The sequence below is a fragment of the Xiphophorus maculatus genome, chromosome 9 (genome assembly GCF_002775205.1).
Source record: "Xiphophorus maculatus strain JP 163 A chromosome 9, X_maculatus-5.0-male, whole genome shotgun sequence".
Taxonomy (NCBI): domain Eukaryota; kingdom Metazoa; phylum Chordata; class Actinopteri; order Cyprinodontiformes; family Poeciliidae; genus Xiphophorus; species Xiphophorus maculatus.
In genome coordinates this window covers 6,893,588-6,916,884 of record NC_036451.1, presented here as the reverse complement: position 1 = coordinate 6,916,884, position 23,297 = coordinate 6,893,588, and the positions used below count along the sequence as shown (strand labels likewise).

At 35.1% G+C, this 23,297-nt stretch overlaps 1 protein-coding gene across 2 annotated transcripts; it reads left to right on the top strand.

Moving 5' to 3' along the window:
- Positions 1 to 1,657: 1,657 nt before the first annotated feature.
- LOC102216399 (dipeptidyl peptidase 9-like) lies at positions 1,658 to 22,453 on the top strand. 2 transcript variants are annotated; one of them, XM_023340031.1, is made up of 21 exons: positions 1,658 to 1,807; positions 4,645 to 4,735; positions 6,063 to 6,307; positions 8,515 to 8,627; positions 9,278 to 9,451; positions 11,142 to 11,310; positions 11,396 to 11,506; positions 12,073 to 12,201; positions 13,392 to 13,453; positions 13,533 to 13,633; positions 13,730 to 13,907; positions 15,150 to 15,309; positions 15,391 to 15,470; positions 16,150 to 16,320; positions 17,347 to 17,479; positions 17,607 to 17,752; positions 18,050 to 18,196; positions 19,082 to 19,234; positions 19,358 to 19,500; positions 20,461 to 20,572; positions 21,357 to 22,453. In XM_023340031.1, the coding sequence occupies exons 2-21, from the start codon at positions 4,680 to 4,682 to the stop codon at positions 21,447 to 21,449; spliced, it is 2,676 nt and encodes an 891-aa protein (XP_023195799.1). In that variant the 5' UTR covers positions 1,658 to 1,807; positions 4,645 to 4,679; the 3' UTR covers positions 21,450 to 22,453. The 2 variants fall into 2 exon arrangements, with proteins under 2 accessions (XP_023195799.1, XP_023195800.1); XM_023340032.1 differs by lacking the exon at positions 1,658 to 1,807 and adding an exon at positions 4,416 to 4,456.
- Positions 22,454 to 23,297: the final 844 nt, after the last annotated feature.

Sequence of the window (23,297 nt, the reverse complement as noted above, 5' to 3'; positions counted from 1 at the left end):
GTATCTGTGAATGTATAACGAGGCGTCCGTCTTAAAACCTTTCTCCGGCTTACTTGTTGGGGCTTCGGATCGATGTACATCATTAATTGTTACCTTGGGCAAGCACCGAGTGTAAAATGACATTTTCAATAGACCGGAAACGACCGAGCCGCTTTTCCCCGAACACGGAGACTGACGTGCAAAAAGCCCATTAAATTCTGGAGACACAACTTGTTGACTAAACAAAATAAATTCAAATAATAAATAAACAAATGTTGACAAACCTAACATCTATAACATTAAAATAAAACCCTATATATAAAGACATATTTGGAGAAAAGTCTTAATATTCTGACTATTCTCGAACAACTACTCTTGTAATATAATTACTTTAATGTAAAAACTAAGTCAATGAATTATTGGATAGATGGATAACGCTGGTCTATTTAAAAATATGAACAACATGACAATAACCATAATTTTTTTTTCTAACTTGCAAACATTAACACATAACATAAAGAGGAGTCTTTTATGTATGGGAAAACAAAAAAATATGTTGACATTCACAGAAACCGGTGTCACTGTTGAAGGGGCAGTATCATCATGTAACTTGTTACCTTCAGTTCTTATAAAATGCTGTATATCAAATATGACTTAAAAGAAATTGCACTTTCTGATTTAATGTCTTGAAATTGGAACTTTGTCTCTTTAAAATCTCCTGCTCTTTTTAAACTCTGCCTTCAGGAAGTCATATCAACAAATTTAAACTCTTTAACAATGTTTTTACCATTGTTCCACTGAGAAGTAGCTTCTGTAATGAGCTCAGAAGATGCACAGTTCCACCATGTTTGCTAATTGCTGCTGACTAGTCTGAAGGAGGTCAGTGGGCGAGCCTGAAGGCGGAAGCTTGGAAACTGCAGTGCCTGAAGGTGATGCTAGGTCCACTCAGGCGTTTTGTGCAGCTGAATGGTTTCCATGGGAGATTAAATTACTCTTCATGCAAAGAATCAAGGCAACACTCGACGTATGTTTTTGATGAGGGAGTAACATTATAACGTGATCTAAAGCTCCAAAAGCAAATTTTACACAATACTACCCCTTTGAACATGCAATGCATAAATTCTGCTGATAGACTACCTATTAATGTACTTTAATTTGCATTAGTAAAATAATTTTTGCGCCCTGCGACATACTGGCGACCTGTCCAGGGTGAATCCCGCCTCTCGCCCGGAACGTAGCTGGAGATAGGCACCAGCAACCCTCCCAACCCCATTAGGGACAAAGGGTGAACAGAAAATGGATGGATGGAAAATAATTTTTGCTCAGTGGTTAGGGCACCAAAATGGCTCCAGCCCAGGGGCCCACATTCTTGTGAATCCAGCCCTGGCTGCTACTCTTCTATTGGCCTCTACAGGTGTGTGTTGGCTGGGTATTTATATCGGGAATTATTCAAATTACCTTTAACTACAACAGCAGTCATAGTTGGCTTCCTTTTTTAATTAAAAAGAAAGGTTTCTTGTGTTAAAAGTAGACTGATTGTTTTTAAATTTAGACTAATAAATCATAAATTCAAGGTGTATTTAACGCATTTTTTTTTTCCAAAAATGTTTTAAATAATTTTTTATTGCTGAATTTCCGTGCCCCAACATATCCGGGGTAAAGGTTCCAGCCTGATTTCCACTCGCCGTTTCTTTCCGCGTTGCTCGCGCATTAGCACCGAGCGGCTAGCTGCTCTCCGGGAAAGTTGCCCACTTCATCGGCTTATTCGGTTCCGACTCCCCACTTGGACCACAACACTCAAACCGAGAGGAGGAGACAAACTTTCAAGGTCTGTGGGCAGAAAGTGTAAACGACATTAACTCCGTCTCGACCTGTTTTGACCCTGTTTACTGTGCGTGTTGTGCTAGCTAGCTTAAAACTCAACGGCCGATGATACACTGACTGGGTCGAAACCGAAATTTCAAGGATCCGGAGCGGGTTTATAAGAACCCGCTCCTGTTTGCCAGGCTTTAGTGACGGGACACCTTCAGCCAGATGTTTCCTGTCACTCAGTGAGTCACTTTACTGGAGTGTCAAACTTGAGTTTATGTTCCAGCTGAGATTGTTTTAATGACATAACTGAGAATGGATAAGCTGAGGAAGTTTCAGATTTTAGTGGTTCCAGATAAACTGTTAAAATCTAACACTCTGTTCTGTGTAAACTATTGGTTTACATCAACAAAACGAATCAAAATTATTCATATTCACTCGAGAGTGTGTAGTCAGTTTGTAACCTTTAGCATCTGAAAAACCGTTTTTATATTAATAAGCAGGACTTTAATAAGTCCTGCTTATTAAAACCTACAGCTGCAAATGTAAAATGACCTGTTGAATAGAGAAAATGTAGAGTTTTTGTTGAAAAATGGTAGATATTGAAAATTATTTTTGTTTTTAGTTTATTAATTAAAGAAAAACATAAAACCTCTGCAAATAGAAGATAGATAAATTTCCTTCTATGGAAAATTATGTAAACAAAATGACAAGAAAAATGATTATAAAATGTATTATTGTTACTTTTAGTGTCACACATTGGAATTTCAATCAATGTACATTTTTAAAATTATATCAATCTTCAAAAATGGGTTCTTAATCATTTTTAGCCAGTTATTAAGAACCACTTTAGGCTCTGGAGGCCCTGCCATAAAAAATAAATTAGCGTAATACTAAAAAGTTTATGCATTTCATCAACTCAATTCACTAAGTGCAACATATAATGTCAATTATAATATATTAATTACACACAGACTGATGTTTTCAACTCTTTATCTCTATTAATTATGATTTCTCTGCTTGCATATAATGGAAAAGAAGCATTTAAGAATATTACATCAGACCAATTTTTAAAAAAATTATAAAGAAATGTGGTATTGTTAATGAACGTAAATAAAACCCACAGACAACCGAAACCAAAAATAAAATGGCTTTTGTAAACAAAATTTCCCTTCAAATTCAAATCTGAATCATCTGAATTGAAATTATCAACATTTGAACTTGTTGTGATTAATGGATTGATTAATTGTTTATTGGAAAAAAAATAAATTTTGGTAATCCTAACTAAAACTGGAAAATGTTAGTATTAATTGAGTATCTGTACGTGAAGGGAATTTTTTTTAAATACATTTTATGTAAACTTATGCTTTGAAATATTTTAATGGGTTTTAATTTGACTTAAATAAACAAGATTTTCCATTGGTTTGCTAAACCTATTCAGATGTACTTAAAAAGTGTTAATAATTCAATCATTTAAGCTGATTTATTTTGGTAAATGAAGCTGAATTTCCTGGTCATTTAGACCAGAACCAGGCAGTAGGAGACATCCTGCAGTACAATATGGAGTTACAGTGTAATATTTGCCACCGTTGTGACACAGACGTAAAGCTGTCAGGGCTTACGTCAGCTGCAGCTGATTCACACGTGGTGAGAAACCAGAACATTGGCGCCGATCAGCTGTAGAGGAGCAGATTCTCCAGGAAGCAGCTTAGGGAAAACTCTCACTGTTTTCAGCGTGTGATCAGGTAGGGCTGGGCGATCAATCCACTTTATTGATTAATCATAGTTTTGATTTTTGAAGGGCAATTTTTTAGAGCTTTTTTTTTTTCCCCCACCAATGCATTTCTTGGGTTTCTCAGAGTGATGTCAGCGCGCTCAGGGCGGCCATCTTGTTCCACAAGTGTGTTTTACAGCTTCTGTTTATTTGGACTTTGAATTTAGATCAACTTTATGATGGAATATAAGCTAAGATTTTTATTTAAATTACAAGAATAAAGTCATAATATTACAAGAATAGAGTTGTAGTAATCCAAGAATAAAGTTGTGCAGCTAAGTTGACATAATGCGAGAATAAAGTGTTAATATTACCAGAATAACGTTGCAATATTAGTAGAATTAAGTAAAACTTTAACGTGAAAAATAATTTTAAAAAGTTATACTTTGGTATTTGTTTTACAGATAAGAAAAGAAAAAATATTTCAACACGTTATCAAATTATTATCAGCAGCAGAACTTTGGAAGAAAGAACCACAAACCGAGCTGAAGTTTTTCTCATTAAAATTTTTTTTTCTTGTCATTTTAAGACTTTTTTTGTGGTAAAATTGCCTCATCGTTGCTCATATTGTGACTATAAATGGCCCTAATAGTCTGTCGCACAACTCCCAGAAGAGAAGATTGAAAATATTTAGTTTAAAAAGAAGAACATTTTAGGAAAGAAATTGGGGGAAAAAAACATATTAAAATTGGATCTTGCCCCACAATCAGGCTCTGGTTTGATGGCAATGTGTCACAAATTTAAGTTGCATTTAACTTTCCTTTGGGCTGCTTTTGTAAACGTTTAGGAATGTTTGTTATTTCAGAACAAGCCTTTTCGGGGCGTGCCGTGGTGGCGTAGCGGTTAGCGCGACCCGTATTTGGAGGCCTTGAGTCCTCGACGCGGCCGTCGCAGGTTCGACTCCCGGACCCGACGACATTTGCCGCATGTCTTCCCCCTTTCCTTCCCCGTTTCCTGTCAGCCTACTATCATATAAGGGACACTAGAGCCCACAAAAGACCCCCTGGAGGGGTAAAAAAAAAAAAAGAACAAGTCTTTTTATTTCATTTCTATAATTTTTATGTCATTACCTCGTTTTGCAGGCGGTCGGATCTGGCTCAAGGTTGTTAAACAGTTAATGCACAAGATAAAGAGGCTGAAAACCGACGACAAAACAGAAGACAGCCAGGAAAGGTAAGAGGTTTTTATTTATCTGGTTCCAGTTCTTATTTATTTAAAAAAATATATGTACAGAAAAGTTTCATTTTTTAAATTGTTTTAAGTAGGACTGGAACAATGGATTATTATCAATTATGGAAATAAGAATAAACTTATTTAGTAATTGATTAATCATTAACTGGAGTATTCAGATTACTAAAAAAGGCAATTTGCTGAAAAAACAACACAAAAACTGCACAAAATATATTAAGACTTGCATTTAAGACAAAAAAAACTTCTTTGTAAATATGTTTTACCCAGAACTCCTCAAGTGGAAAAGTTTTAACTGAACCTGGCTCAAATTCTTTGAAAAAATCAGAATGAGCAACTTTTTAAAATCTAATTATTAATCTGATAATACGAAGAAATGGTCAAAATGTTTTACATGTTTGAAGTTTTTTTTTTTCCTGCAAATAATCAAGCTCTCACAAAAGGAATACTGTTGTTCCATTTTAAGCAATAAAATGTTCATTTTCTTATTTAAAAAAAGGGAATAAAGTATCTTTTAATGTGTTTCCAATATTGTATAAAAACGGCTTTGATGAAAAATCTACAGAATGTGACCGTTTTTTTATTTGTTTAAAAAATAATCCAAAGAATAATTGATTACTCAAATACTCATTGGTTGCAGCTCTAGTTTTAAGTTTAGCTTCACAAATCAATCCATTTTTACGTTTCTAGTTTAATTATTTTTTCAAAAAGATATTTAGTCGTGATGTTTGACACCACCGATTTCCTTTCCAATCTTATATTGAGTAAAATTTAATCTGATACCGATCCAATACTGATAATTTGTGCAAAAACACTTAATTTTCCTGTTAAATCTAAATAAAAAAAACATTTTGTATTTCAGATCTTGACTTCATAAAAATAACACTAGACATCCCTCTTCATCTTAAACTCAGAAGTACATTGACGTAGCAGCTAAGTTCTTTTAACAACAAAACGTCTTAAAAAATGTGAAAAAGTTGTTTCAAACAAAAAAATAGGAAATTGGTAAAGTAATGCTACTACTGGAATAAATCCTTGTTTAATTATTATGAACTACTATAAAATGCAAGCTGAAATATCTCCATATTCACTACTTCTTTGATCTGTCATTGAGTCTGAGTGACTGAGCAGCAGCAGGACACTTTACACGTTTACCAGGCGGAAGAAAAAGTAGTTCCCTTCATCCCTGTCTCCTGTCCTCTTGTTAAGATACATTATTTCAAATTACTGAAGTATTGAGAATTGATCTGAAAGCATAAAGGTCTGGTACTGGAAGTATCCAGTATTTAGATAAATCTTCTTGTGTCGGCAGCATCAGAGACGCACTGGCAGGCATGACGGGAGTGGATGAGCTCTCAGACAGCACAGAGGTGGTGGAGATGGAGGACGTGAATCCCACCCAGTTCCAGGTGGAGAAACACTCCTGGGACGGCCTGCGGAAGATCATCCACAGCAGCCGCAAAAACACGGGAGTGGTCATCAACAAGGCACCGCACGACTTCCAGTTCGTCCAGAAAGACGAGGCCAGTCCGCACTCCCACCGCATCTACTACCTCGGTAAGAACAGAAACCAACAAAAACAGGTTTTTATTTCTGGAAAAAACAAAGTTTGTTTTGTTGTCCAAACTGTTTGCACAAGGAGCCACAGTTTATTTTAATTTCCTTCAGTTAAAAATGCAAAATAATTTGTGAATTCTCTCCTTCTTACCTGCTCAGCAACAATTTTAACATTCATTTTAATTAAAAAGGTCCAAAACAGGGCTTCAAAGTTGGACTATTTCCTAACTTGTTGGTTAAGAAATCAACTCAATTTATTCAGCAACAAAAATGAGAAATATCTTTGGAAACTTTTGACTGTATTAGTTGTTGGGTTTGACTATGTCTGTTTTAGAATAAAACGTCACTAGAGATTTGTGGCCCAAATTACTACAACGTTAAAATGAAAGCCAAAATAATAATAAAAAAATAATGGAAGAAAAATACTTTTTATAAACCTGTCCCAATAAGAAAATCAATTTACTGCACAATAAATTAAAATGAGCCTTATTGTTTCAATTCAGATTATTATTATTTTTTTGAAGGGAAAGTTTGTTTAGAGACATTATAATCCATTTTATTTGTTGTTTTTTTTTATTAATTTTTAATATTTTAAATATCTTCCAGCTCCAGTGTTAACACCTCATCACAAAATTAAAGTTTATTGGTCTTTGAGAGCAAGCGCTTGCATTATTAGGCCATTTTCAATATAGTTGTTGAAAAAGGTCTCAACAAACAATATTATTGTTTACCACAGTCATTTCTGGGACAATTTATTTATTGTATTTTAAGATATAAATATTTGTAGTTGAAAATCTCATACCATCTGCATCGGCTCCGTTTAAATCAATCCTAAACTGCATGCAGGGGCCACGTTAAGCTACTCCGAGGGCCACAAATGGCCCCCAGACCACACTTTGGACACGCAGAAAACCTTTAATGAAATAATAATAATAAAAAATGCCACAGTTAACATAAAATGGCCTGTCACAGCAACACATTTTGCTGAGCGATTAATTGTCTTAAAAATGATTGGGATAAACGATAATATTGTTTGAAGACCATTTTAAACAGATGTTATGTAATGAGATAATAATGCAAGTACATCCTGCCAAAAATAAACATGCTTTATTTTCAAAAGAACAGTTAACACTGGAGCTGTTAAACAAAATAAACAAAACAACCAAAAATAAATAAAAATGGATTCTCAGCCTCCGTTAACAAAAAGTATACTTGAAAAAAATCTAAACAACATGAAACCAAAGTGGAAATAAAAACTACCTTCAACCAAGAGAGTGCAGATTATGAAGTCTGTATACTATATTGCCCTTCAATAATCAATAGATTCAGATAGAGAAGACGGGCAGATCTTCTCTGTGAATAGTTCACTCCTCCATTAAGGAAATGAGGAAGGCCTTTTTCATCCAGTGTCATCAGTAGAAAGAGAAAAAGGCAGGAAGAAACGATAAAGCTGATAAACTAAAATGAGGTTGATAATTTTCATTTATCGTGCGATTAATTGAATTATTGTTTATTGCGACAAGCCTACCCAGACTAACTATTTTTTTTCTTGTATTATGTCATATAGACTGAACTTAGTAGGAAAGGAAACCAACAAATTAATTGACAAAACATACAATATTGAGCGTTTCGTGTTTGCCTTTGAAACAGAAATCTAAGTTAATGCCAGAAACTGCAATTAAAAGAAATGCCCATAACAAATCTAGAAGCTGAATAAATTAGTGTTCTGGTGTCTTTAGTGGGTTTTGTCCTTGGTGCGTGTAGATCCAGTTATGTTGCTCTCTTGTGAGTCAGAGGATCCGGCCTGCATCAGTTTACGAACCCATTTCATGTCTGCAGCGCCGCACAGGCTCTGTCCAGCTCCAGTGCAGCTGGAGAAAATGGGTAACACACAGGGACACAATTTCTGCTTTGTTGGCACAATTCAGTTTTTCCATTTTGTGTTAATAGAGGTCAGATGGTCTGCTGCAAGAAACGGGAGATTCTAACGTTTAATGTCTAACGTTTCAAAGCAATGAGCAGCCAATCAGTCGAATTGTGTTTACGTTTTTGCTGTTTGTCAAACCACTTTATTATGAATCATTAATTAAGTGTTAAAGGCTCACAAACCTGAACAGAAATTAGATTTTATTTAGAAACTTCTCCAACCAGAGGCATCACCATTATCTGGAGTTAATCTCGCAGATCTTCCTGTTTCTTCCTGACAGGAATGCCTTACGCGAGCCGAGAAAACGCTTTGCTCTACTCCGACATTCCCAAGAAGGTCCGCAAAGATGCGCTACTCGTTTTGTCATGGAAACCAATGCTGGACCATTTTCAGGTAAAGAGAGGCTGTGGTCGTAGGTCTGTGACCAGTTATTGAATTAATCGTCAACTAATTTAGTAATCGATTAATCGTAAACTGAAGTATACAGACTCAAAAAAATATTTTGGAGCAAAAACTGTACAAAAGTTTATACATTTTGCATTTAAGATAAAAAATAAACCCTCTTTGTTTGTAGATATGTTCTATCCAGAACTCAAGTGTTAGTTTTAGCTTCAACTAGTTCAAATTCTGTTTAAAAAATCTCTTAATTATCACTGTTTGCGATTCAGTTATTAATCTGTTTATAAAAAACTAAACAAACAGATCAGCTCTACATTGTATTAACGTTAACTTTAGCAAAAACATGTTGATGTTAGAAGAACATTTATGTTTTTATAGCACTTTAGGGAATAAAATGTTTATTTTCTTATTTAAAAAGGGGAATTCAATTATTTATTTGCATCTTTTTATATATTTTGATGTTTTACAGAAGGAGTTTAAGTGGTTAGATGAAAAATATTTTAAAGTAGAGCAAACAGAAAGCAGCTGCTGTGCGTCTCATCTTGTCCCACCGTTTCTTTTTTTTTCTCCAATCCTCTGAGCAAACACTTTCTGATCGGCCTGGTTTGTCACGCTCTGTGTCCCGCTGTCACCTCTGACCCCAGGCCAGTCCTCACCACGGGGGCTTCTCTCGGGAGGAGGAACTGCTGCGAGAGAGAAAACGTTTGGGGGTATCTGGCATCACCGCCTATGACTACCACCAACCCAGCGGGCTTTTCCTGTTCCAGGCCAACAGCAGCCTGTACTTCTGTCGGGACGGCGCTAACAACTCTTTCATTGTGAGTTAAAAGACAAATGCATAATTACAGGATTTCTTTGGGTTTATTGCATCACAGTTGCCAGGAGACGGTTTGGAAAGCTAAAATATTTGGTTATATGTCATGAATGTTTATGTCATATGGTAAATAATGAGAATTTTAATGCAAAGTTGCATCAAAAGTGTAATTAATAAATGAAAACAGTCATAAACATTCATGAAGACTTCTTCATGTTCATGTCATTTCTATCAATAAGTCAATCAATCAGGTTTATTTGTCTAGCACATTTTAGCAACAAGGCAGTTTGAAGTGCTTTTTATTGTATTTTTGTGTTTTTATAAAGTCATAGCACACAGTCAACATTTTATGCATTACATTTTGTCAAGTGGTGACGTTACGCATCAAAATATTGAATAATGTTTCATTAATTATGTTTCAAAAATAAACTCCAAACAGGTGGGCTTTTAGTCTAGATTTAAAGGCAGTCGGGGTTTTGGCTGTTTTGCAGTTTTCTGGAAGTTTGTTCCAGATTTGTGGTGCATAGTGTAGAAGCTGAACGCTGCTTCTCCATTTGTGGTTCTGGTTCCGGGGATGCATTTTAACCATCTGTAGTTCATTTAGCTCAGACACTGTGGGGAAAAAATACGTTTTTACAGATGATTATCCAGGGTAAAAATGTAAAAAGCGATTTATTTGAGAGAGCAGTCACTGATTTAATTTGATAAACGAATCCTTGGGTCCTTCGTAACGACAGAGGAACGTATAGCAGGAAATACCTCCAATCAAAAGGAAAAGTACAGATGAATGTTGCTTATTTTTGTACCCTGAAGGTTTCCCTTCTGCAAGTGCATAGTGATGTGAAAAGGTTGTTACGGCCAGCAGGAAAACTCCTGCTGCTGCTTTGTTCACTGCAGATGAAGCTTTTCCCACTGGTGGGACTCCCTCGGTTCATCAGCATGTAGAGAAAACACGCTGTGCAGTTTTCAGCCTTTATTTTCAACACTTCGCTCACATTTGGACTTTTTAACTCTTAGATATGTAAAATAATTTGTACAATATATAGTTTGACATAAATACTTCTGTTAACAAGCAGATATTTATAAAAGATCTAACAAATATTATGTATTTTAATAAAAACAGATGTAATTCTTTAATCTGAATGACTTAAATATTAATATAACACAAAACTAAAATGTTACATAAAATTTCAAAAAAATATTCTGACCTCTTCAGACTTTTTCACATTTGGTCATATTATAACTATGATCTTTAATACACAGTTTTTTTGTTTGGGTTTTATTTAATATGCTAACACAAAATAGCATAATTGCTAAATGAAAGAAAAACAAGATGTGGTTTTAAATGTGTGGTTTTTTTAACAAATAAAAGTCTAAAAAGTGTAATGTGTGTTTATTTTCAGCTCTTTATCAATACTTTAATTTACTTTTACTTCTTTTCTTATTTCATCAACAGCTAAAAATAAACTTCCAGTTTGGACATGGAGCTTGAAATGTGATGTAGAAATAATTTTCATTTGCGATGTTGAACACACTGACATCAGGATAAATGTGATGTATGTTTCTGCTCCATTGTCTCCATAATTGTTTGCCAATTTCTCCTAGCAGCTTTAGGATATTTTTAAGTTCTGATCTGCTGTAAATTATTGATAAAAATAAAATACAGTTTAGTTTTTTGGCTTGTGTTTTTCCAGACTTCTCCGATGAACCCCATAGAGATCAAGAGCCAGAATTCAGGCACACGTATGGACCCCAAAATATGCCCTGGGGACCCCAACTTTGTCGGTTTTATCAACAACAATGACATTTGGGTGACAAACACAGAGACTGGAGAAGAGAGGAGACTCACATTCTGCCACAAAGGTCCAGACTGGATCAGATTACATTTTGTTTCTTTATTAAATGTGTTACTTAAATGTTTTTTTCATGTTTCCTTTTTTTGTTGCAGGTATTAATAACCCTAAAGACGATCCTAAATCAGCTGGGGTCGCCACGTTTGTCACTCAGGAAGAGTTTGATCGCTTCACTGGTTACTGGTGGTCTCCAGCCGCACGCGAAGGTAAATATCATGTTTTTGTTTTTTAATTTTTATTTAATGTTTTGATGGTTTGAGAACTGTAATTACAAATCAGTTTCAATTTATTTTTCTTATTTTTGGCAGGTATTTAGCAGTGAACAGTTTTCTATGTTGATCATAAATGCATCATTGAAAAGTTCATTTACTTTCATTTAAAATAGAGAAAATCATATTTTCTCTTAATTTTAATATGTTATTCTGCTAATATTATGACTATATTTTCATAATTAAACAAACATTCTCGTAGTCTTGCCCAAATACTCTGTTGTACAACTAACAAAAAGAATGATTCAAGTAAAAGCCTTTTTTTGAAGATATTTTCTCTTTTGATTTTTTTTGTTGTTTTAGAAAGAAAGCAAAGAAATTATGAACATCGTATCTGAGATTCTAATTTTAGCCACAATCTTCAAAATAACCTGAAATAAAACCTGGAAATTCACTGCTCTAAGTGTAATCATTTTCAATCTGTTTTTAATCAAATTACTGAAATAAATTACCTTTTTAATGATTGCCTAATGTATTTCTATTTGTATTTTTCTTTGACTCAGAGCCTGATGGCGGTAAAACTCTGCAGATTGTGTATGAGGAGGTGGACGAGTCGAAGGTGGAGATCATCCATGTTCCATCTCCGGCTCTGGAGGAGCGGAAAACCGACGTCTACAGATACCCACGCGCAGGTACTAGGCCAAAATAACTCTGTTTTATCAGATTAACTAACTTTCCTGTCTATTAACCAGATTCATAGACATGTTTTCATGTTTTATTTACACAAAGGAAAGACCGTCAGGTCAGAATCTAATTAACCAAGCACACAAGAAATACAAGACGTCTGTTTGGTACTTGATCAATGCTGTTTCTTGTTTTTACAAGGCGTCCATGCATCCTGAAAAAGCCTTAAATTCATGAATCTAAAATTAAGGCCTTCAAATGTCTTAAATTCATTAAAGAAAATGTTGGTCTTAAATTCATTAATCACAGATCTTAAATTTTGTTGTGGCTATTTAGGTTTTTTCTTATTGGACTTTTATATAAGTCAAAGGTTTGCAGACATCATCACTCACTGCATTCAAGGCTTTATTGCTACCAGTAACAAGCTGCTAATACTTGCTAGCTAGCTAGCCTTTTTTGCATCTGTCTTGAGTAAGTGTGAACTTATTGGTAGTGGGCTGGACGCTACTTTGTTGCTACATGCATTCTGTGCAAACCTCCCCACCGCCCCCCAAAAAAGCAAAACATAGAAACTACTGGGGTTAAAGCTGCAGTATTTATCTTTTTTAAAAATTATATTTATTTTTACATATTTGTTGAAACTGTCACTGTGTTGTGGCAGTTTGGTATGAGACAAATAATCTGTGAAAAAAATCAAGCACCTCTCTTTTCTCCTAGTGCTAGCTAGAAACAACCAATCAGAGCAAGGAGGAGGAGCTTAGTGCTGTCAATCATGCCCATGTGCGCTACGATACAGCTTCTCCCCGTCAGCACAGCATGCTATGAATGCTCAGGCTAATTAGCATGGCCACAAATTATGGCGTATAAACGGTTTTCTGTAATGGTGAGTTGTTTCTCCGTCATTAGCATATTTAGCAGCGAGTTCACTAGGTTGACTGACAGTGATAAGACCCTCCTCCTGGTTCTGATTGGTTGTTTTTGATGGCAATATTAGCACATGGAGTATCTGGAGGATGTCGATATTTTCAGATCATTTGTCTCATACACAAAAATCTAAACAAATATGTAAAAAAACATGTATTTTATAAAAGTTACGTACTGCAGCTTTAAGGCAGCAGAGAGCAATATGCCATTAAAACACAAAGCTGCTGCCAAGAAATGTTAGCAGGTTATGTAATCAAGTTTCATTAATTTTCAGGCAGTAGCAATCCTGAAATCACTTTGAAGATAGCTGAAATCAGGGCAGACAGTGTTGGAAAGGTGAGTCCTCATTACATTGTAAGTTTAACCTAGAAGTCCAGATGAAGTTTCGACTGATGTGACGTCGTTTTCTTCTCAGATCGTCAGCACGCAGGAGAAAGTGTTGCCTGTTCCGTTTAACTGCCTGTTTCCCAACATCGAGTACATCACTAGAGCCGGATGGACAAAAGATGGCCGATAGTAAGTTTGTAAAACTCAACCGTAGCTCAGTTTGCTACGCGGTTTAAGCTAAGCTTCCTGCTAAGTGTCACGGCTCTTCCTCTCCGTTTCTGTCAGCGCATGGGCGGTCATGATGGACCGACGGCAGCAGAACCTTCAGCTAGTCCTGCTTCCTCCGGCGCTTTTCATCCCGGCTCAACAGGACGAAGCGAAAAGACGGGAGAGCCTGGAGGCTCTGGGCGACTCGGTCCATCCCTTCATCATCTACAGAGAAACCAGCGACATCTGGATCAATGTGAGCTCCTCATCACCGTTTTGTCTCAGACTGTCTTACAGCGGCATTGTAGAAAATTAAACGTTGCTTAAAGGAATTCAAAGCGACTAAAGTACCATGAGTATTATACATTAGCTTTTCTGTCACACCTAAAAGGCTTAGATCAGAGATCTGCAACCTTTGAATGAGACATTTTGCCTCTTTCCAAGTCCAGATGAATAAAACTTGTTTAGAGCCACAATCTTTTGAATTGTATATATTTTGATAAATATCTACTAAAGAACCATCATTCTATTTCTGTTTTTAGATTTTAAAATAAATAGAGATGCAACATTTTTTGCAATAGTGTGAACAGATACATTTTCTTCTCTTCATCTTTGTGAGAAATATAACTTTATTTTATTTCTTACACTTGAAATCGAATTTAAAAATCTTTTTCTGCCGAATAAAGCTGATTTCTGATTCTGAAAATGTAGAATGTTTCCAAACTAATGACAAAAAGAAAGGAAAAATAGATTTAAAAATATTAGTTCAAAGAACCATAATTTTATTTCTGCTTTTAGATTTTAAACATTTTTGGGTATAATGAAGTGGATGGATACATTTTCTTCTGCAGCTCCTGAAATACAATGGTTCTTAACAAAAAGTAATACGTTTTAAATTTGTTATTGGATATAATAACAAATTCAGATTTAAAATTTTTGTAAGTTTGTTTGATTAAATAATTGCAGTAAATTTTCACAAAATAATTACCCAAAAGAGCCAGTAATGTTTTTTAACTACTTTTTTCTCTTTTTTTATGATTAATTTGTACATTTTTAGTCAGAAATCAGTTTTATTGGACAAAATTGTGCTCCCAAGCAAAAATATTGACTTCGTTTTCAAGTGGAGGAAATAAAATATTTATTTTAAAACAGCATTTTTCTCTTACCTTAGAAGAAAACGTTTTCATCTATCTTATTGCAAAAAACTCCATCTCTCCTTATTTTAAAGTATGAAACAAAAATAAAATAATAGTTCTTTGAGTATACAGCAGATGTTTATCAAAAAACAGTCTATTCACATCTGTAAACCCTCCAATGTGTCTGAATTAAAACGAGTGACGAATATTCATCCACAGTGATGTCACAGACACTAACATCATTTGAAAACAACCTTTAGTTTTTATTTAGGTTGTCAGATGTTAAAATGTGTTGATTTGAAGAATTTAATGGTAACAATCGAATAAATCCACATAAACATCCCTGTTTGTTTGTGTTGCAGGTGCACGACATCTTCCATCCTTTCCTCCAAACGTCTGATGACGAGTTCACCTTCATCACAGTAAACGAGTCTAAAACGGGCTACTGCCATTTGTATAAGATCACCTCAGTGTTACAGCGGGGCAAATACGACTGGGCCAAAGGATACACTCACTCTGAAGGTAACGCCTCACAGAAACATGTTGAAGAAGAAACATTTACGTTGTAATATTCAGTTTAAATATTACATTTTCTTCCACCAGGTGATTTCAAGTGTCCAGTTAAAGAGGAGGTGACGGTGACCAGTGGGGAGTGGGAGGTGCTGGCCAATCACGGAGCAAAGGTGAAGCTTCACCCCAGTTAAACATCTCAAGCTTTTACAGCTAATAAAGTCAATATTTCCCTGTGATAAGTAAAGCTATTTGTACAAACTTGGGTTATCAGTTAATGAGTTAATCTAAAGTTGATTAACTGATAAGTAGCTGTTTTCTTAAAAACTTGAGTTTTCTCTTGCGTCAAGAAGGAACATGAAGTTTATAAACTTAAAAAAGTGCATAACAGTTTAGCAATTTAAACTATAATAAATTCAAAATAAACTTTTTTCTTTTCTCTTATTAAACTTGGACATTTTTCTCAAAATGCAAAACAGGAACCTATTAGGTTGTTCAGTAGAAAAAAAAATAAAAAATTTTATCCATCAAGACATTTAAGCGGCGCCCTCTGCTGGATGGCGACCAAACTGCAACACAGCCTGAAGGTCTGAGCGGACGTTATTAATCGACTGAATGAAATTTAATCTATTAAACTATTTATTGACAGTTAACTGTAAGTTAATTGTTTGTTAGAATCCCTAGTGGAAACATTTTTTCTCTAATGGCCTGTGAAATATAAGCAAGTGTCTTCTCAAAGAGACCTTTCCAATCTGTAAATTGATGTAAATAATAATGAAATCTAATCTAGATTAAAAGGACAAAGCTCTTTCTTAATAAACTCTGGATGTTCTTGTCTGATTTTTGGTGCAGCGTTCTTGCAGCCCTCAGATTTGGGTCGACGAGGCGGCGAAGCTGGTTTACTTCCAGGGAACCAAACACTCTCCTCTGGAGCATCACCTGTACGTGGTGAGCTACGAGACGCCGGGGGAAATCGTCAGACTCACCAAACCCGGATTCTCCCACAGCTGCTCCGTGAGCCAGGTACCGACTGACACAAACTCCTCTGAGTTATCTAGTTTACGTTTCCTGCTTGGGGTTTGAATTAAGTAATATTTTAGCTGTTAATTTAGGTTATTAAATATTTAATTTGAAGGAAAATTCAGAAGTAGCGTTCTCTGATCTCTGCTTCATTAAACGGTTAAACATATTTCTGTTTGGTTTTTGTGTAGATTAATTATAGATAGGGCTGGGTGATAAATCAATTTTATTTATTAATCAGATTTATGGTTTTTGACAATTAAATTCTTGGAAAATTGTGAATCTTTTGGCTTCCATAGTTCAGAGTGATGTCAGCTCTCCTAGGGTCGGCATCTTGTTTGCATCTTTTAATCTTGATAATGAAATATAAAGACCAGGCTAAGAAGTTTCATTTTAATAATGAGAATAAAGACATAATATCACAAGAATAAAGTTAGGCAAATTGAGTAGTAATTTTATGAAAACTTCAACACAAAAAATAGCAAAAGATTTAACTGGGGAATGTTGAGCATTTTGTGAAGTTATAAGTTTGTATCCGTTTTACAGATAAGGAAATAATTCATGTCAGCATCAAATTATTATCACAGGATTTTTAAATAATTGAGCAACGACTGAGTTTTACTTGAAGAAAATCACACGGACTGAGCTGGTCACATCTCTGGAAATGCTTTTGTAATTCTAGAAATGTTTTTCTCATTAAAATTTTTTCTTGTAATTTTAAGACATTCTTCTGGTAAAAATGTACCTCTGTTCTGCTAATATTATAACTGTATTCTCATAATTTAAAAAAATTATTCTATAACCAGGCTCCGTTGTACAACTCAGAGCAGATGATTGAAATTAAAGCCACTTTTTGAGATTAGCAATATTTTTTTTAAGAAAAGAAAGCAAGAAAAAATGATTAAAATCAGATGTGTATGAAAAAATCTGATTTTATTTTAATATCGCCCAGAACTAATTATTGATTTCTTCATAAATCTGAGATGTTATGGGTGATTAATTTAGCCTTTTCTTTCTTTCTCCACACAGACCTTTGACATGTTTATTAGCCATTACAGCAGTTTGACCACCGCTCCCTGTGTTCACATCTATAAGCTGGTCGGGGACTGCGACCCGCTGCACAAAGAACCTCAGTTCTGGGCCAGCATGATGGAGTCTTCTGGTACAGCTTTGTATCTTAAACTAATTTAATTATGGTCAATAATTCACCTCAAACATTATGCACGGTTAATATTCATGGCAGATGTTGCTATGTGACAGAAGTTTAATTTCCTGTGTTTTGTTTTTAGCGTACCACTTTGATGCTCCGCCTCCAGAAATCTTTAGCTTCACTGGGAAGTCGGGCTTTAAGCTCTACGGCATGTTGTACAAACCAAACAACCTGGTGGCTGGAAGGAAGCATCCCACTGTTGTTTTTGTCTACGGTGGTCCTCAGGTTTGATCTCTTCCACTTTAAAATAAACATTACAATCAACAGAACAAAGAAGGGCTCCTTTGTAGTGTACACAGCTAGTCTGAAATATTAATATGTGGCCAGAACAAAGAAAAGGCTACATGTAAAGTGAAGAAGACCAATCAGATCTAATTTTTTTCTTGGTTTCTCCACAAATTATTACTAGATTATTCCTGTCAGATGACTTTCAACTGTTTGTGCAGCACATTTTAGTAAAGCGACGCTGATTAAAGCCAAGTTAAAATATGTCGTAGAATTAACCCTTTGCTCTCCCTCCAGGTGCAGCTGGTGAATAACTCCTATAAAGGAGTGAAGTACCTGCGGCTAAGCACGCTAGCTTGCCTGGGTTACGTGGTGCTGGTCATCGACGGGCGGGGATCCTGCCAGCGAGGACTCAAGTTTGAAGGAGCTGTGAAGGACAAAATGGTGCCTTCAGAAACCGCAACTAATGATTATTTTAGTAATCGATTAATTGATTATTTTAACGATTAATCAGATAAAGTTAATCATTTAAGTCTTTTTATTGAAATTGAAATATGGAAATAAATAATTCTGTTCCTTTTTTAAATAAGAAAAAAAAAACATTTTAGTGCATAAACTTCAACACTTCCTGTGTACTTGATAATTTGTAACCAAGAAATTTGAAAATCTTAGTCTTTTCTGCTCGACCTAAAAGCTATGCATTGTAGGGCTAATCTGTGGATTATCTTTTGGATTAGCCAATTAATAAATGAATACCAAAAGGGATTTTTTTTTTGTTTGTTTTACAGAATTTGAACCAGATGAAGCAAAAAATAACTTGCGTAAAGAGTTCTGGGAAGAACATATTTACAAACAAAGGATGTTTTTTAAAAATCTTAAATGATAAATATATATAGTGTTGTACACTTTTTTTATTAACCAATCAATAATTGGATTTCAAATGGTACTTAATAGGGATTTTTTACAAAATATGAGCCAGGTGAAACTAAAACTATGCCACTTGAGGAGTTCTGGGTTAAACATATTTACAGAAAAATAATGTTTTTTATGTTAAATGTAGATTATACATATATATATATATATTTATACAGTTTGGCATAATCACTGTGTTATTCTTTCAGCAAATGGCATTTTTTTTGGTCATTCTGATCACTAATTTTGTTGACGATTAATCTGATTAATCGTTTCAGCCCTAGTAAATCATTACTTAACATCAAATTTAGAGATTTGTTTTTAAAAAATTACACCAGTTAATCTGTTCCCAGTGTTCTGTGTAGAAAATTAGATTTGAACGAGAATGGTGAGGATAATCGGTTCTTCTTTATCCAGGGTCTGGTGGAGATTGACGACCAGGTGGAGGGTTTGCACTACATTGCTGACAAGTATAAGTTTGTGGACCTGAGCCGCGTCGCCATCCACGGCTGGTCATACGGAGGATTTCTCTCCCTCATGGGCCTCATCCACCGACCGGACATATTTAAGGTGACTGCAGAAAATCAGAAACGCTTAGCCTCTACTGTCAGATGTGTCATTGTAACTTGCGTTTCTCTAATTGACCCAGGATCAATCAGACATAATTTCAGGTTCATTTTGTGTGTCGATCAGGTCGCCGTCGCCGGAGCGCCTGTGACGCTGTGGATGGCGTATGACACCGGCTACACAGAGCGATATCTGGACACGCCAGAAAAAAACCAGAAGGGATATGAAGCGTGCTCCGTCGCTCTGCATGTCGACAAACTTCCCAACGAGTGAGACCTCTGAATAAAAGAACAATTCACGCTTTCGTAAACATCTTTTACCTGACAAAAACAGATTATATTGATGCCTAAGCCTCAACCAGGGAGCATTTTTGCCCTCAAAACTGATGAATCTTGAATGAACTGTTTATTGGTTGCACATTCTGTAGGTCTTTCATTAACTGATTAAACATTTTTATAAAATTTTGAAAATACATTAAAAGATCCAAATAAACAGCTCAGTTCCTATTTTAAATAAGAAAATTAACATTTCATTGCCTGCAATGTCATAATATTCCTCAAGTGAACATTTGATCATTTGTAGCAAATGATGCGTCTGCAGCTACAAAAATACTCAACATGTGAAAAGCTACAAACTTATCAATACGGCTGATTGTTGATTTATTTTTTGATTATCTGACTAATAATTGGACAGCAAAAGGAACCTAATAGGAGATTTTTTTACAGACTTTGAATGAGGTGAAGCTAAACTATGTCACTAGTTTCTGGGTAGAACATATTTACAGACCAGGAAGGCCTTTTATGTTAAATATAATCTGTATTTATTGTTTCAATATGTTTTTATTCTGTTAAACAGACTTTTTTGAGTCTGTTTGCTCCAGTTAATGATTAATCAATGACTAAATTAGTTGGTGATTATTTTAATAGACAATTAATCACAATTAATCAGATTAATCGCTTCAGGAATCGACCAAAACTTACTAACATAGATTTAGCCATTTTGAATGCATAAAGAGATTTTTTTTTTTAGATTTTAATTAGTCTGTTCATTCACTTTTCACAGAAAATATTTTATTTTGCAAGTTTTCTTGAGGTTGGCTTGACAATTAAATGAATCTGATGTTTGTTTTATATTACCAGCATTCAACTAAGTGGCAACCGCTGCTGCTAATAAGTCTGTGAATGTAAATAAATAGAAATGGCCGACACGTATCTCTGTGCGTCTTGCAGGCCGAACCGACTGCTGATCCTTCACGGGTTTCTAGACGAGAATGTTCACTTTTTCCACACCAACTTCCTGGTGTCTCAGCTCATCCGAGCAGGAAAGCCGTACAGCCTTCAGGTACGTTGATGAAACCTGCGCTGATGTTTGGCTGGAAAAAAGATTTTTAACTGAACTGAACTGAACTGAACTGCTCAGTTCAGTTCAGTTCAGTTCAGTTCTGATCTGATGAACGGATCAGTTCATCTGCAACATCTGGAATCTGATGATTGGATTCTTCAGGCCTGGATGTTTTTGGAAAAGGAAAATATTCTGGAAATAGATTTGGATTCATTGGCCTGTTGTCTAAATGTTCATCTATTTATCCAGTTCGTTTTTTACCAGTTTGACGTTGGGAGCCTGATTTTAACAAAATATCCAATGTAAATTTGTAGCAAACATGAATAATTTGAGTTTTGAATTTAGTAGATTTTTGTCCTTGTTGTGTAGAGACTCATTATTTATCAGTATTTAGTTGCTTTTTTTAGCGTTGCACAGATTTTGTGTTAGAACGCTAAGAAGTCCAAAAAGATTTCTGGGCCACATTTTAACTTTTACATTTTATATTTTAATGTTTCATTTTGATAGAGTTGGTCTTGAATTTGTTTTGGTTGTTAAACTTGACCTGTGCAGTACGGTCAGATGAAGGAACACATTTAAAAAAAAAAAATTTTATTCAGATTTTTCAAATAAACAAAAATAACAAAACAGAAATGGTACAAAATAACTTGAGATCATTTATTGATTGATTACAATCTTGTTGAGCTAGAATGTCCAAAATGGCTGCCAGATATTTCGAAAATACTCATTTTCTCCTTGTGCATCAAACGCATCATTTAATGTATTTTTTTTCCTGTTTCTCCAGATTTATCCCAACGAACGCCACAGCATCAGGTGTCCGGAGTCCGGAGAGCACTACGAGATTAGTCTGCTGCACTTCCTGCAGCAGAACCTCTAATAAGCCTTTCCACACGCACTAACCTTCCCTTCCTTCCTGCCTCTCTTTTCTCACGCTCAGCATTTATCCAAACCTGCTTCTCCACTTTATTTGACTTTATGATCAGCTGAATGCAATCTGCTTCGAACCTCATCACACCTGGAGAGCTGTTCACCTGTCTTAAAGTCCCAGCAGCATTTTCAGCATCAAAATATTGCTGGGATATCAGATGTTTTGTTGCCTTTCATGTTTAATTCAGCAGTAAAGTGAACGGTTGTGTTAATCTCTGGCGCCAGCAGAGGTCGCTGTTCACCCAGATCATGAAACAAAGCCTTTTTATTTTCTTTGTGTTGAAATCCAGCAACAGGAGTAAATTTTGATGTTTAAAATGCTGCCTTATGTACTTTCATTAGCAATGCAACAAAATATACATGTGGACCATTTACAACAATGTTTTGATTTATTGGGGTTTTTGGTGCCATTTAATTAAGCAACTCATTTCTGTGAATCAAAACTCACTTTTCTGTCTCTGAATACAAACTGGTGTGATTTCAACACCCGCGGTTGCACACTTTATCGTGTTTTGCTATGAGATTTGTGTCTTATGCCTGTTACAGGTTGTTTTTTATGCAGTTATTCCAGAAAAAATATATAAATTCCACATTTTTCTTAGGTAGTACTATTTAAAAAAAGTCTTTTAGAAATGTTGGGAGTTACCTGGGACCTGTTCATGATCGCTTGCTTTAACTTCCTGAAGAGCTTTCCTTTCTCCTGCTGCTGAGGACATTTTGCACAATACATTATATTTACCTTTGTGCCAAGAAGCTGACCTGAACGATGATGTTTGAGACAACTGAGGTGCCTTGCAAGAGTTTAGGAGCACCTGCTCACATTGAAAATAAATCAGGGAATCAGTCAGAAGACTCAACGCCTTGTTATCATCTGCTGACCTTAATCGTTATAAATGTACTCTGTTATTGAAGAAATAAACTGAAGTGAACAATCTTTTTTCTTTCCCCCCCAAATCCTGCAAAGTGGTCTTTATTTTATGTTTTTGTAAGCTTTCAGTTTGTATCCATTGCTAAAAGATTAAACTGCACACATCTTCACTCCTTCCCAATAGCTTTTGTATTCATTATATTATATTCACATGTTGTAATGGACCCTGTAATAACTGCCTACTGCTCTATGATGGCCTGTTTTTCAGATTTTAAATGACACTGATGTTAAAGGCTGAGTGTCGTTTGTGTGACTTGAAAACCTCAACATGAACTTTTAATAAATATGAGTATAATTGAACCCAGATAGTCACATACACTATAAAAAATATGTAACTTTTTATTCCCTTCTGACACTGAATCAAACCAACCTGGTCAGGTTTTGGGTTGTTTAAGATTGCAACTTTCTTTTTTATTTACTTAGTAACTTTTCTGCAAGATATGACCTTTAAGTAAACAATTTCTTAATATTGATAAGATAAAAACTACTAGTTTCAGTGCCAGATTATTTCATTCAAACGTTTTTCACACGTTATAAGTGAAATAATCTGGAAGTGAAACTAGTATTTTTATCTGTAAGAGGGAAATATTGACTTAAAACAAGCTTCTATAAATTGCTGAAAAGTTACTTGTAAGTTTAGTCTTATTTCAGGTGTAATAAGATGTTTACAGAAGAAATTAACAAAAAAATACTTTTGTGTTTTTGCAGTAAAAATATAGGGAATTAAATTTGTATTGAATTAAATCCAGTGGCTTCTAACATTAAAGTTTTTACTCTACAAAAAAATAATAAACACCTGAACAAAAGTTAACACATAAATAAACCATTTGCTTTGTTTTCTGCTGCCAAACCTTTTAGAAAACTAAACCA

Excerpts from the sequence above, each read along its gene's own strand:
- LOC102216399 (XM_023340031.1), top strand. The coding sequence starts at position 4,680 with ATGCACAAGATAAAGAGGCTGAAAACCGACGACAAAACAGAAGACAGC. Across the intron at positions 11,311-11,395 it reads ACTCACATTCTGCCACAAAG|GTATTAATAACCCTAAAGAC; the intron begins GTCCAGACTGGA and ends TTTTTGTTGCAG. Across the intron at positions 19,235-19,357 it reads ACCGACCGGACATATTTAAG|GTCGCCGTCGCCGGAGCGCC; the intron begins GTGACTGCAGAA and ends TGTGTCGATCAG.